Source organism: Sorex araneus, chromosome 1 (genome assembly GCF_027595985.1).
Source record: "Sorex araneus isolate mSorAra2 chromosome 1, mSorAra2.pri, whole genome shotgun sequence".
NCBI classification, from domain to species: Eukaryota; Metazoa; Chordata; class Mammalia; order Eulipotyphla; family Soricidae; genus Sorex; species Sorex araneus.
Window position 1 is genome coordinate 156,380,442 of NC_073302.1, and position 15,583 is coordinate 156,396,024.

The window sequence follows — 15,583 nt, forward strand, 5'->3', positions numbered from 1 at the left end:
GCATAGCGGGTAGGGCATTTGCCTTGCACGAGGCCAACCTGGGTTCGATTTCCAGCTTTTCATATGGTCCCCCAAGCACCGCCAGGAGTAATTCTTGAGTGCATAGCCAGGAGTAACCCCTGAGCATCGCCGGCTGTGACCCCTTCCCCCACAAAGAAAAGAAAAGAAAAAACTCCCTGCAATGTTGGAACTTTTTTTTAATCATCTGTAGGGGAGCTACTAATGACAGTTGGGTTAAACGTCATAGTATTCTGAAAATGTGGTATGTGACAGAAGAACACAATTTAAATTTTTCATTGAATTTAAATCTGGCCACATTGTGACTAAGCTTGTGACAATTATATTGGAAGGTATGGATACTGTCAAACATTACGTATAGAATAATCTTGGGTGAGTTATTGAATCTGTCTCTGAAACAACTAATACTTTCCTTCCAGGAGAATTAGAATTCCATAAGTTCTGTATCACTGTCATCCTGTTGCTCATCAATTTGCTCAAGCGGGCACCAGGACACCAGTAACGTCTCCATTGTGAGACTTGTTACTGTTTTTGGCATATCGAATAGGCTATGGTTAGCTTGCCAGGCTCGCCCATGTGGGCGAGATACTCTCGGTAGCTTGCCGGGCTCTCTGAAAGGGACAGAGGAATTGAACCTGGGTTGGCCACATGCAAGGCAAACACCCTGCCAGCTATGCTAACACTGCATAAACATTCCATAAGTTAATGGATATAAAGCATTTAGCATAGTTTCTGGTATGGAATAAAAATTTAATAAATATTACATCTATTTTTCTGATCTCTGCTGGTATTACATAAATATCACTGAAAGAAATAATAAGATGAGAAAAGTTAAGTTCCATGCTTAAAATGTTTATTTGCATTTCATATGGATCTTGTCAAGAAGTTTGAATAGTAGGAAACTTTGATGTGGTGAACAGGGACTGAATAGAACTGGGGAAGCTAGTAAAGTTTATTTTAATCTTAGAGCACCATTTTACCCTCTTACAGTCTCTGATTTACTTTTTTGTTGGTGTTTTTTTTGTGTGTGTGGGGAGGGCACATCCAGCAGTGCTCAGGCCTTACTCTTTCTGGGTGCACACTCAGGGTTCACTCCTGACAGTGCTTGGGGGACCAAGTAGAGTGTCAGTGATTGATTCTGTATGGTCCACATGCAAGGCAAGTGCCCTGCCTTCCGTACTCTCTCAAACCCCCAGCCCTTGACTTTTTTATCCCTTTTTCTTTCATTTATTCCTTAGAAGTCCACTGGTCTTACCCTTTTACTTTTTTCAGTGGTTGTTTTTGGGACATAGCTAGCAGTGTTAAAAGCTTCCTTCTGCTCTGTGCTTGGGGGGTGGTGGGGAGATACATAGTGTGAGGATCAAACAGTCAACATCTTGCAGTGCAAGTGCCTTAACTGCCTGTGCTTTAGCTCTCGTCCCACTCTTTTACTTTTTTTCTGAGACAGTTACTGCCTTATTAATCGTTCTTTTACAGTTGGAATATAACAGATCTGTTATATTATTTTCTGTACTTTTTTCTCTGGTGAAGTTTTTGTACTTTTTTTAAGGCTGACCCATCTCTAGACTCCTTTGCTGTACATAGAACTTACTGAACTAGAAAATTGTGGGTTAGGTCACTTGTAAAATACTTGCTTCCTTTTGTCATTTTAATATTTGATATTGCTGTATTTTTTCACTATGCATGTCAAGTGTTTTTGTAACATATGAGACCTTGATAGAAATCAAAGTTCTATCATATCTTATTTGGCAGTTGTGGCCAATGACATTGTGATAATATGTCAATAGGAAGCTTTAAACTTCCTTTCTTAGCCAAAGTATTGGGCAGAAGAGACAAATATGGGGATGCTTGGGGAAACCTTAGTACAGTGTCACATGGCAAATGAATGGTCACTTTAATTGGAGGAAGTTGAAGGTATGAAAACGGAACAGATTAGACCTGGACTTGCTAAGTATTAGTAGATAAGAATTTTAGACTGACTTACACAAAGAACTTAGCTGATCATAATTTTCCAGCTAGAGAATATTTGACCTTGCACGCAGAGAATATTTGACCTTTTTGCATTGAGTGCTCACAGAATGGGATGCAGCTAACAGTGGAATATGCTTTATCTTTGTCTTCATAGCTCAACATGAGACACAGTATAGTGTGCAAAGCAATGTTTGTGATTATACTGATACAGGGAGTCTCAGGAAAGGAGTCACTCCTATTATATCTGTATTTTATGATTTAGGACAACAGCAGCAAGCTTCATATTATCAGCATTTCCCTCCACAAGCCACAATAATTACCCTCTTGAAGTATCTATCTTTATTGTCACTCATAAAATATTTCCTAAAGTAGCAACATTAGTTACTACCTGTATAATAAATGTTGAGGTTCTATAATAGGTATTATATTTAATTCACCTTCTTTTGTTTTAGAGCTGCACCCTGCGCTACTCAGGGCTGACTCCTGGTTCAGTGCTGAGGGATCACTCCTGTTTCTGGTATTCAGGATGTAGTGCTGGGGAACAAAGCTGGTCATGCCACGTGTAAGGCAAGCAAGCACCTTACTGTGCTCTCTCTGACCCCACACTTTGTTATTTTTAAGTGTACACCACTGTACACTGTTATTTTACTCCTCAAATTCTTATAAAGGAATTTGAAATTAAATACTCAAAGTAAGTTTCATCATTGGGTAAGACTATAAATATATAGAATGTAAAAAAAAAACAATGGATTCCTATTAAAGCCTATTTTAGACCTAGATGATTTCAAAAAATCACCCAGGCAGAGGCCTGCATTTTGCAGTAATTAGAACATTCTAATTACTTGAATCTTTGCTACAAATACTGTCCCTTGACTACGAGTCAGATGGCAATTTGGTACTCTGGGAGCTTTCAGTGATAACGCATAAGCTCATACATTATAAACATTTCCACATTCCCCCATGCCATCTTCATCCTTCTTAGTTGTCACCCCGAGGAAGCCACTTGAGGCCAGGGCTTCTTTACAATGCTGCTAGCTCCCCCAGGGGAGGAACCATTCATAGGGTATCCTGGAGCTTTTCAGCATAAATGTTTAGTGCCATATTAGTTGAGCTGTGTTCTTAGAAGGAATGTTCATGGAAGAATGCTTACTTTTATCTCTCACACCAGAAAGCTGTGCTTATAAGTTGCAGCTTACAGACTTCTAAAAAGCCATCTTCCCTAGCTACTTCTCTATATACAGCCAAATAGGAACACAGAGCAATAGTGAGAAGTTGGAACCAATATTTAAAGCATTCCTCCATAGCAATTTCTTTCTGATGCCTGCCCAACTCTTTTCATTTTCTGGGGACTCAAACGAACCAAGCTGACCTCAAACAAGATCATGAGACACACCTAGAAATTTCTTTTTCTTCTTTGTTTCCTCCTTTTATTTATTTAGTTAGTTTTTGGGTCACATCCTGCAGTGCCTAGGGGATACTTCTGGCTTTGCACTCAGGATTGCTCTGAGACCAGATGGGAGGCCAGGGATTGAACCTGGGTCAGGTGCGTGCAAGGCAAGCACCTTACCTGCTGTATTAATTCTCTGGCCTATAAATTTCTGAATCTCACTTTAAGTTCCATGTAAGAACCTGCGTGCATTTACATAAAAATACTAATAATGGGCCACAGCAATAGTACAGCAAGGGTGTTTGACTTGCAAGCAGCCAGTCTAAGTTCAATTCCTAGCACCTCGTGTGGTGCTAAAACAAAATAACAAACATCAAGGGCTGGAGAGATAGAGCAGCAGGTAGGATGCTTGTTTGTCTTTCACATGGCCGATTGGGGCTCAATCCCCATCATCCCATATGGTTCTCTGACACCGCCAGCTGTGACCCCGCCCCACAAAAAACCCACCCCATTTTAATATATATAATGTATATTATTATATGTAAATAATATATATATTTGTTATGTGTAATGTGTGTGTATATTGTACACACACGCACACACACACGCACACTAGTAATTGAAGAAATAATGAGTGGTAGGGCATTTGGCTTGTATGCAGCCAGCCCAGGTTCAATCCCTGGTATGTTATATGGTCCCCAAAGCACCAGGAGTGAACTCTGAATGCAGAGCCAGGAATAAGCCCTGAGCACTACCCAGGTTTGCAGATGTGGCAATCCCCACCCCCGAGCACTCTCCCCCTTGCCCCCCAGCAAACAGAAACATACTAGTAATGTTCATTATCAGCAGATTGCAAGAATTTTCACGAAAAGCAGTTCTGTCATTCTGGATTATTTGCTTTACTATCTAGGCAGCAGGTGGTAGAAAGGTAGCTGGGCTAGGATCATACAGCAAAACAAATAGGGTTAGGGTTAACCAAATTTTCACCCGTGTTGTAATTGACTTTTTTCATATGTCTTAAGGTGAAAAAGATAAGAGCATAATATCTACTTTTGAGAATGAAACAGGACACTTATTTTTTTTAATTTTTAAAATTTTTTATATTGAATCACCGTGAGATACAGTTACAAAGCTTTCATATTTGAGTTTCAGTCATACACCCATCCAACACCCATCCCTCTACCAGTGCACATTTTCCACTATGTCTCCCCGGTCTCCCCTTCCCCCTTCCCAACCCTCCCCTGGCTCTATGGCAGACAATTTCCCCTATACTTTCTCTCTACTTTTGGACATTATGGTTTGCAATATAGGTACTGAAAGGCTATCGTGTTTGATCTTTTATCTATTTTCAGCACACATCTCCCATCCTGAACGATCCCTCCAACCATCATTGACTTAGTGATCCCTTCTTTATTCAGCTGCCTTCTCCCCCAGATTTCATAAGGCAGGTTTCCAACTATGGAACAATATTCCTGTCCCTTATCTCTACTGTCCTTAGGTGTCAGTCTTATACTATGTTATTTTATATTCCACAAATGAGTGCAGAAGGGACACTTAATTTTGTCAGTACAGTAAGAACATACCATTCTCAATATAAATCAACTGTGATATAAACTTCAAAAAAGCTATTTTTACTGTTTGCCTGGGCTGGAGCGATAGCACAGTGGGTGGGACATTTGCCTCGCATGCAGCTGACCTGGGTTCGATTCTTCCACCCCTCTCAGAGAGCCCGGCAAGCTACTGAGAGTATCTTGCCCACAGGGCAGAGCCTGGCAAGCTACCTGTGGTGTATTCAATATGCCAAAAACAGTAACAAGTCTCACAATGGAGACATTACTGGTGCCCGCTCAAGCAAATCACTGAGCAATGGGATGACCGTGACAGTGACTATTTGCCTAAGTTATTTACCAAGTCATGTTTTGTTACTGGTTTTATTTCATTAAGAAAAAAAAATCTTCATTTTGGAGGGTGCAGTGTAGTTGAGTGACAAAAGCACCTCCATTGCAGGTGTGAAGCAGCTAGTTTGTGGATTTTCACTGCCTATACATGATTGCAGTGGCACTGCTGTTTGGGATGCATGTGGCCATAAGGTAGTCTCCAGCACACCACAATCAAGTGTGTGTGACTCTCAGTCATTTCAGCAACAGAATCTTTATTTCTCGTTTGCAAGCTTCTTTCTTAGAACTATCTGTGGTTTTATTCTGTCTGATTAGTATTGATTTATAATCTTATATATGTGTATATATGTATTTTTGGTCTTCATGAACTAGAAGAGTTTTCTTATTTTCAATGCAGATGCAGAGTTTGCAAGGTGGTACAGAAGCCATAGCCCGATTGGATCAGTTAGAAGCTGATTATTATGATCTTCAACTTCAGTTGTATGAAGTACAGTTTGAAATCTTAAAGTGTGAGGAGTTACTATTGACAGCACAACTGGAAAGCATTAAAAGACTGATATCAGGTATGGTGTGCATTTAACCACATTAAGTTGACAAAAGATTGAGAATACATCGGGAGGGTTTACCTGAATGGATGCCAGCTGTCTTTTCTCCTTGAGACTATTAAAAAAGTCAATGTGAACTCTTTCAAAAAAGTTTCTAAAGTCAAATAAGTGGTCTAGTAGATAAAGCAAAACAACGTATTATTACAGTTAAGAAAAATTATTATGGGACCGGATAAGCAGATGGAGTGCTTGCTTTGCACACAGCTGACCCAGGTTTTGATCTTGGTATCACATGGAGGGGCTTAGGCACTCTGAGGCATCTCTGAGCACAGAGCCAGATGTAAATTCTGAGCGCAACCAGGTGTAGCCCAAAAACAAAATTTTCGATCATACTCTGGATTTTAAAAAATTTTAAGTTTTAGGAGCAAGGGACGGTATTTAATATATTGAGCATCTAACTGCTAGTCACTACTTAGATTTTTCTGCATATATTTACCCCCAAATGAAGTATATTTACAGTCACTGTTTTTGCAAAGCTAAACAATTCCAGTGGTAATGGTTTTGAGTAGCATTGCACTGTTGTCCCAGTAGCATTGCATTGCATTGTTGTTCATCAATTTGCTCAAGCGGGCACCAGTAACATCTCCATTGTGAGGCTTGTTGTTACTGTTTTTGGCATATCGAATACGCTACGGGTAGCTTGCTAGGCTCTGCCATACGGGTGGGGCACTCTCAGTAGCTTGCCGGGCTCTCTGAGAGGGACAGAGGAATCGAAGTAGGAGGTTATAAACCTAGTGAGTGGACTGGAAGCATTTTTGTAAGCATTTTTGGACTTGGAAGACCCTGTTTATAACTGTTAATCTGTTGTTGCTATCGTGTAACAGAAAAGAGAGATGAAGTGGTATACTATGACACTTATGAAAGCATGGAGGCCATGCTTGAGAAGGAAGAGATGGCAGCATCTATGCATTTACAGAGAGAAGAACTACAGAAACTTCAGCAGAAAGCTCGCCAGCTGGAAGCAAGACGTGGACGGGTTTCAGCCAAGAAAGCCTACCTCAGAAATAAAAAGGTATGTTAAATATCTATTGGACATATAACCTCAATTTTAAATCTTACTTTTATTCATTACTTAATCTTTAATCTGTATATAAATGAGTTTGGCATTATCTTTTTATTTTTTTCTGTGTGTGTGTGTGTGTGTGTGTGTGTGTGTGTGTGTGTGTGTGTGTTTAATTGAATCACTGTGAGGTAGACCACCACAAAGCTATTAATGACTGGGTCGTACAGTGTTCCAACACCCATCCCTCCACCAGTGTCTGTACATTGGTATACATTTACCACCACCACCAGTGTCCCCCCCCTTCCCTTCCCTTCCCTTCCCTTCCCTTCCCTTCCCTTCCCTTCCCTTCCCTTCCCTTCCCTTCCCTTCCCTTCCCTTCCCTTCCCTTCCCTTCCCTTCCCTTCCCTTCCCTTCCCTTCCCTCCCCTCCCCTCCCCTCCCCTCCCCTCCCTTCCCCTCCCCTCCCCTCCCCACCCCTCCCCTTCCCTCCCCTTCCTCCATCCACTTCCCTCCTTCCCCTCCACCCCCTCCCCCTCCCCCTTCTCCTTTCCTCCTCCCTTTTTCTCTGTCTCTCTCCCTCTCTCTCCTCCCTCTCTTTCTCCCTATCCCTTTCTATCCCTCTATATCCCTCTCTCTCCCTCCTTTTCCCTGCCACCCCCCCCCCGCCTTTTGTGCATTATGTTTGCATACAGGTACCAAGAGGTCATTGTATTGTTCAGGGCATCCATTCTTATCAGGAAGGTACATCTGAGTAGCTATTTTGCTGTTTGTTTGTTTGTTTTTCTTTTTGGGTCACACCCAGTGATGTACAGAGGTTACTCCTGACTCTCCACTCAGGAATTACTGCTGGTAGTGCTCAGGGGACAATATGGGAAGCTGGGAATTGAACCCAGGTTGGCCACATGCAAGGCAAACATCCTGCTCGCTGTGCTATCACTCCAGCCCCTGAGTAGCCCATCCTGACTCAGAGAAAGCCTGGAGATTCCAGTCAAAAAACCCGCATATCTGAATTTTCGGCAGGTTACTATTTCAGTGAGGTCTGTGCCAAGATGTTGAAGTCTGCCCAAGGGCATGGCCATGATTTGGATTGTGGGACCAAGCAGCTGCTGGCGGTCTGCACTTTTCCCCTAACCACCCCCCCCACCCCCCGGTCCACTTTGATCCTCTCCCATCTATCCTGGTCTGTTCAGCTTCGTACAGGTCCAAGATTAACTGCAGGGGTGTTTGTTTTATTCATCTCTTTTAAGATTTATTTTTGGGTCTCTGGGGCAAGGCTGATAAATGAGTGAGAAAAGGTTTGTGGGTGTGGTTCCCACATTAGCTAACTTTTGGCAGTTTAATTTTTTGAAAACCTTGATCTTGAGTTGTTGGAGTCTGGCCAGAGGCAGAATGGCAGTTTGGGTGCCTCAGGAAGTCTATGGGCACTATGGCTCCCCATGTTCAGGTTGACCCACTGGTGGCACTGTGCCCTCGTGGCCCCATTGGCGGTGGCATCTGTGGCCTCAGCAGGGACCAGGGCTACTGCCATTCACAGCTCAGGCACTCTGCATGGGCCGTAGCCATCAGTCCAGCAGAACCTGCCCAGAAGATACATGTCCCCATCCTCAGTCTCCAGACAGCTGTTGCTCAAGGAGGCTCCTCCATATGTGCTGCAGGTGGCACTGGCAGGTGGGCTGGTCCGAGGAAGAAATGGTGGTGGGGATGCCCTGCCAGCAGTGAGGCGACTGAGCTGACCTCCATGCTGAGAATCTAGGCGCCTCCTCAACTCTGAGACCTACACTGTAGTGGTGCCAAGTTGGACCCAAAGAGTCCAACTCATTCACACTAAACATCTGTCACCACAGTGGCTGGCTGCCCATGGCACTGAGTGCTGTCATAGCTCTGTCAGCTTCAGAGCCTGCACCGCTGCCATCCTCAGGAGTTCCACTCTAGCCATTGCTCCACCACTGGCTCCAGTTTGGTTCCACTTAAAGCCACTCTTTTTGAGAGGAAATATTTAAAGGGTACTTAGAGTCATTCATGTAGAAATTTTATGACCCCATCAGCCCCACTGTTCAGAATGCTGAGAGCTTCCCCTTTTTCAGTAGTCAGTCCAGGGACTGGAGAGATAGTATAGTGGGTAGGGTGCTTGCTTTGCAATGTGGCCACCCAGAAATGATCTCCAGCACCGCGTATGGCTCCCAGGCATTGCTAGGAGTGATCCCTTGGTGTAGAGCCAGGAGTAAGCCCAGAATACTCTTAGCTGTGGCCTAGAAACAAATGAAAAGGTCACTAGTTGGGCCATTATATAAATATATATTATTTGCAGAGAATTGCCCTCCTAAACACATTGATATAATCACTAGTGCTAAGTATTTACCTCAGTAGCCCTAAAATAGACTTTTCTTAAGCTTGGCTATTATAGAATTTTATATAATGAAGTTCCTGATTCTTTATTAAAGGAAATCATGAATATTCTTTAGTTATGTACTTGTTTTGACATTAGCCTTGAAAGATATAGCTAGATAATAACATATGTAACTGATTATATTTCAAAATGTTCTTTTTTAATAATTAGAAAGGAATCTTTTGATAGTGTGTAATTCTCCTCCACCCCTTCTATGTCCTAGAAAAATGGTTTCTAGTTAAGATGCTATCATGGATTTGCTTCTAAGAATTTTAGAAATAGTTTTATGTATTCTTTTTACTGTATAATGTAGCACTTTAGAGACTAGATTGTGGTCTTAGTTTTTTGAGAGCATGTAGAAGAAAATTCTGTGTAAGTTGTTTAACTGATTCAGTTCAATTTAACAACATGTTAATAATTTGTACATTATTATGACTTGAGATATTGTTTCTACCAGTCTTAGAGAAGTCAAACCAAATAAACAGATGACTGTGATAACCACTGATACTTCAGTAAGATCAGGGAATGAGAATAGACTTCTTTATAGAGGTATCATTTGGACTGGATTTTGAAATCTGAATAAAAATTTGCCAGATCTCATTGTTACTTTCATTAGTATCTCCCTAATGATTAGTGATATAGAACATTTTTTCATGTGCTTTTTGCATTTTTTTTTGAGGAAGTTTCTGTTCTTCTCCCCATATTTTGATGGAGTTGGATTATTTTCTTGTAAAGTGCTACCACTTAATATTTTGATATTAACCCCTTATCTGATGGGTGTTGGGGTAAATATTTTTTCCCATTCCATGTATCCTGGTCACCATTTCCTTTGAGGTGCAGAAGTTTCTTAGCTTAATGTAGTCCCATTTACTTGTTGTTTTTTCCACTTGATTGGTCAGCAGTGTTTCATCTTTGAAGACATCTGTAGCTTCAATGTCATAGAGGGTTCTGCCTACGTTTTCCTCGGTACCTTATAGATTCAGGTCTGATAATTAATCTGTTTTGATCTGACCTTTGTGCCCGGTGTTAGACAGAGGCCTGAGATCGTATTTTTGCATGTAGCTGCTTCATTTTTCCCAGCACCACTGCTCCACTTAATATTTCTTAACTCTTTTATCAAAGATTAAATAATCATATGTTTGAGGGTCTCTGTCAGCATATTTAACTCTGTTCCATTAATCTGAGGGTCTGTCTTTCAGCACCATGCTGTTTTAACTACTGCTGCATTGTAGCACAGTTTGAAGTTGGGAAAAGTGATGCCTTCCATCTTCTTTTTTCCATGGATTGCTTTAGCTACTCATGGAAGTTATTGTTCCATAAGAATTTCAGGGGCGTTTGATCTCTTTTTTTGAAAATGTCATGGAATTCTTTCAGTGCCTGCATTGAATCTATATAATGCTTTGGGGAATATTCCCATTTTGGTGATGTTAATCCTCTCAATCTGTGAGTAGGGGATGTGTTTCCATTTCCTCGTATCTTCTTTTATTTCTTTAGTGTCTTGTAGTTTTCTTTATATAGCATTTTACCTCTTTAGTCAAGCTGATTTCAAGATACTTGACTTTCTGAGACACAGTTATGAATGGGATTTTTTTTTAATGTCTCTTTCATCATTTGTATATAAGAAAGCTGTAGACTTTGACATACTGATTTTGTACCTGCCACTTTACTATACATATCTGTTGCTTCTAGGAGCTTTTTTTCATAGAGACTTTAGGATTTTTAAAATACAGTATGTCATCTGCAGATAGAATTTGACTTCTTCCTTTCCTATCTGGATGCCTTTGCTATCTTTTTCTTGCCTAATTGCTATGGCAAATACTTCAAATATAGTATCATGTCATCTGCAGATAATGAGAGTTTGACTTCTTCCTTTCCTATCTGGATGCCTTTGATATCTTGTTCTTTTCTAATTGCTATGGCAAGTACTTCCAGTACTATATTGAATAGAAGTGGAGAGAGTGGGCAACCTTGTCTTGTGCCTGATCTTAGAGACTTAGTTTTCCTCCATTGAGAACAATGCTTGCTGTGGGGTTGTGGTAGATGGCTTTGACTATAATGAGGAAAGTTCCTTCAACTCCCATTTTGTTGAGAGTTTTTATAATGAATGGGTGCTGGATCATGTTAGATGTTTTCTCTGCATCTATCGATTAACAATCATCTGGTTTTTAATCTTTTACAGATATGTATTCCTAGATTGACTTGCAAATGTTAAATCAACCCTGCAGTCCTGTGATGGGATCCTACTTGGTATATGGTCTTTGTGATGAGTTGTTGGATTCTTTGTATTTGCTGGCATTTTGTTGAGGATCTTTGCATCTGTGTTCATCAGGGATATCGGCCCATTATTCTCTTTTTGTGATGTCTCTATCTGCTTTGGGTGTCAGGGTGATGTTTGCTTCATAGACTATGTTTGAGAGTGTTTCTATTTCTTCAGTTTCCTGGAAAAGCTTGAGAAGGATTGACAGTAGATACTCTTTAAAGGTTGAAAGAGTTTTGTTTGGGGGGAGACTTTTGATTACTATTGTAATTTCTTCTATTGTGGTAGGTCTGTTCAGGTATTCCAGATTTTCTTGATTCAGCCTTGAGAGGTTATAGGATTCTAAGAATTGATCAGTTTTCTTCTGGGCTCTCTTGTTTTGTGGCGTAAAGATTCTCAAAATAATCTGTAATGATCCTTTGAAGTTTTGTGGTTTCTGTTCCCCTCTTTCATTTCTGATTTATTGGGGTACTCCCTCTCTTCCTTTGTGAGTCTTGCTAGTAGTTTATTGATCTTTTTTTTTTTTTTTATAAAGCAGGCTCTTGGATTTATTGATCTTTTGGATTTTTTTGAGGGGGGACTCCAGCTCATTAATTTCTGCTCTTAAAGACTTACTGTTTTTCTTCTCTTGCCTAGTTTGTACTGCTTTTGTTGGTAATTTTCCTAAATCTTAAGCTGTAAAGTTATGTGGGCCCTTTCTTGCTTCCTAATGAATACTTGCAAAGCTATAAACTTTCCTCTTAACACTGCTTTTGCTGTGTCCCGTAAGTTCTGGTAGCTTGTGTCCTCATTTTTGTTTCCTGTCTGACCCACTGGTTGTAAGTAGTGAGTTGTTTAATTTCTAGGTGTTTGATTTGATTCTCCATTTTTGTGGTGATTAACTTCTATTTTCAGTGCATCATGGTCTGAGGTACTAGTTGGTACAATTTCTGTCCTCTTGATTTTATGAAGGTCTGTTTTATGGCACAGCATGTGGTCTATCTTGGAGAATGTACCTAGGAGTTTCACTGGGTTTGGCATCTCTTCTGAGGTTACTCATGAAGCTGGGCAGTTTATATGCTGGAGCCTGTGGGATATGGGTGTGGTTGCTGGGATTTATGGCAGGGCAGAGACATGACCCGACGCCTCCTGAGAAGGCCTGAGACCTTTCAGTCTGAAGACCGGTGTATATGGGAATAGCATCAGTTTGGTGTCTCTTCTGAGATTAGTCCTAGGATGTTAGGACTAGCACTCTTTGTACCGTACAGTATATTATTCTTTATAATGTACTCTTTGTCTTGAAAAGGAGAAAACTTGAGTTTGGGAGGTTCATAGATTAATCCAAGAGTCTTTCATATCCTGATTATTTAGCTTATGTTTCTTTACAACTTTAAATGAGAAACCAGAGGTGAGAATTATTTGGTATTGTGCTATTTGGTTTATGCTAAGATTAACCTTTAAATTATCAAATAAACCCTGGTATGGTTTTTTCAGTTTTATTTATATTTAAAATATATTTTATGTATTTGTAGGAAATTTGTATTGCAAAACACAAAGAAAAATTCCAGCAGCGTCTTCGGAGTGAAGATGAATACAGAGCCCATCACACAGTACAACTAGTAAGTTTGGACTCTTGGAAACTCAGTTTTTAATGTTTCGAAGTGAATTAAATCTGCAGAGCTGTTCAAATCCTTTGTTAGCACATACATAAATTTCTTAAGTGTAATCTTGGAGAAAAGTATGTAGAAATACAATTCCCACATATCTCATACATGCACAGCCTCCCCTACTGTCCAAAATTCTCAGTGGTACGTTCATTATGATCAGTGAACAAGACTAACACATCATTATCATCCAGAGTTTAGTATACACTAGAGTTCTTTCTCTCTTTCCTTCTCTCTCTCTCTTCCTTTTTCTTTCTTTCTTTCTTTCTTTCTTTCTTTCTTTCTTTCTTTCTTTCTTTCTTTCTTTCTTTCTTTCTTTCTTTCTTTCTTTTTCTTTCTTTGTTGGCAGTTTTAGAGGGGGTAAGGAGGAATGACAGCACATAAAGTGTAGTGAGATCTTCGAGAAGCTAGAAATAGCAGAGTTAATTTATAACTTTGATTTTACATTGCTTTTATGTGTCAGAAACAGCTTTGTAAGATTTATCTGTGGGTTGGCTTACCAAGCGAATAAGAATGCCCCCTACTGTCACCATCAGTACCTGTTCTGTCAATTTGTTACTGATAATCTGCTAGTAGAATTTACTCTTTGTTACATGAAGATTTTTGGCTGCTCCAAGGAAATGCATATACTTCCTTCGGTAGAAAGAATAACCTTTTAGAATGACTGTCAGATCCTTTGTTTTTAGTGTCTTATGGGACACTAAAAACAGGAGTGAAAATGAGGAAATTGCTGGGGCCAGAGAAATAATACAGTGATAGGGCATTTGGCATTTACATTGTATGTGGCTGACCCTGGTACTCCAGACGGTCTCCTGGTCCCCACTATTCCCTGAATGCAGAGTTAGTAGTAAAACCTCAGTGGTACCAGATGTGGCTCAAACCCCCTTCTTCTTACCCCCTCCCGCAAAAAATGGGAGTAGAATTGCTATTTAGGGGAATCTTGGATATATATGTTGTCATCTGCCGTATAGTTTTGTGAGTACTGGAATTGGGTGCAACTAATCTGTTGACCATGTAATCATCTATAATATGCACGGCTAGAGGAAAATGGCAGTTGGCAGAAATAAAAACTTTCTAAAAATCATTTTTTTGAAAGGTTTTCTTAAACCATCTTTATCAAGATATCTTGGATGATGGATTACTTAAATGGGTGGGTTATTTAAAGTACAGTTCCCTGGAGAGATAGTATAGTGGGTAAGGTGTTTATCCCAGCACTCAGCAGATGCAGGTTTGATCCTCGGCACCACATATGGTTCCCTGAGCCCCACCAGAGTCAACCCTGAGCACAAAGCCAAGAGTAAGCCCTGACTGGGTGTGGTTCCAAAACCAAATAAGATAAAATTTAGCTTCCTATATCTTACTGTTTCAACCCTTTCTTCTGAATATCCTTACAAAATTTAAACATGTAAGACTAAACGTATTAATTTTAATATTGGATAGTAAACTCTGTAGAGCAGAATACTTAACCAAAATGTAAAATTGCCCTTTTTGTTAGGTCAGAGACAGACAAGAGGAGAAAATTGTGGTTAGTAAAAATCTTTTTCCTCATTAAAAAGCTATTCTTAAGGCCAGAGATAGTATAATGGGAAAGGCACTCGCCTTGCCTTTAGTTGACCTGGGTTCAATCCCCAGCACCGCATATGGCAGCTCTTACCCACAGGAGCACAGCTAGGTATTGCCTGACCACCCTAGCTTCCCCCTCCCTTCCCCCCTGCCGCTTCAAGTTTATTCTTCAACAACAGTCAGGGATTTCATGTTTAAAATGTATAAATGAAATATTACGTATAGAAACCATCATAACTTTTTTTTATCCTGTTGCCTCCCTTTTTCATGAGAGCTGCTTCCTCCATGCTCTTAAAAGTGCTCTGTCCAGTGACAGATGTCATCATTTTCAGAAAACACTTCAATAGGAAAACCTTTTATTTGATATATAATATAAAAATAAAAGGGCCAGAGAAATAGTATAGGGAAGACTCTTCCTGTGACCAACCTGGTTTTGATTTTTGGCACTACATGTGGTCCCCAACACTGCCAGGAATCATCCCTATATGGTATAAACTAAACCAAATGACTTTTATATTGCCAGAAGCAATTTTATTCCAAACTTTCCTTATATAATCATATATACAAAGTTTAATATATAGTATATAAACTACCTAATGGTCTCCAACTATATCTTTAAGGTCAGTTGTTAAAGCTAGAAGGCTATAACAATTATGTGTATTTCACAGAAATAGCTTAAAATAAAAAAAGTTGTTTTTAGCTAGAATCCCATAGATGAAACATTTAGTTAAAAGAGTATTTTACTTTTGTGATGTACATGTTTTTCACAGTAAATGAAGAAAAATGAAATGACATGTATTTGAAGAATGATTTCTGCTCATAACTGATAGTGTTCATGCTATAAAATACTTTA

The 15,583-nt window shown here is 40.0% G+C and overlaps 1 protein-coding gene across 1 annotated transcript in view; it reads left to right on the plus strand.

The window, feature by feature from the left end:
• Positions 1 to 15,583, plus strand: part of JMY (junction mediating and regulatory protein, p53 cofactor) — a 99,664-nt gene that overhangs the window by 67,879 nt on the left and 16,202 nt on the right. Inside the window, exons 5-7 of the mRNA XM_055130412.1 lie at positions 5,672 to 5,837; positions 6,704 to 6,891; positions 13,036 to 13,122. Of these exons, the coding sequence (XP_054986387.1) occupies positions 5,672 to 5,837; positions 6,704 to 6,891; positions 13,036 to 13,122 (441 nt within the window). The remainder of the gene's footprint in view (positions 1 to 5,671; positions 5,838 to 6,703; positions 6,892 to 13,035; positions 13,123 to 15,583) is intronic.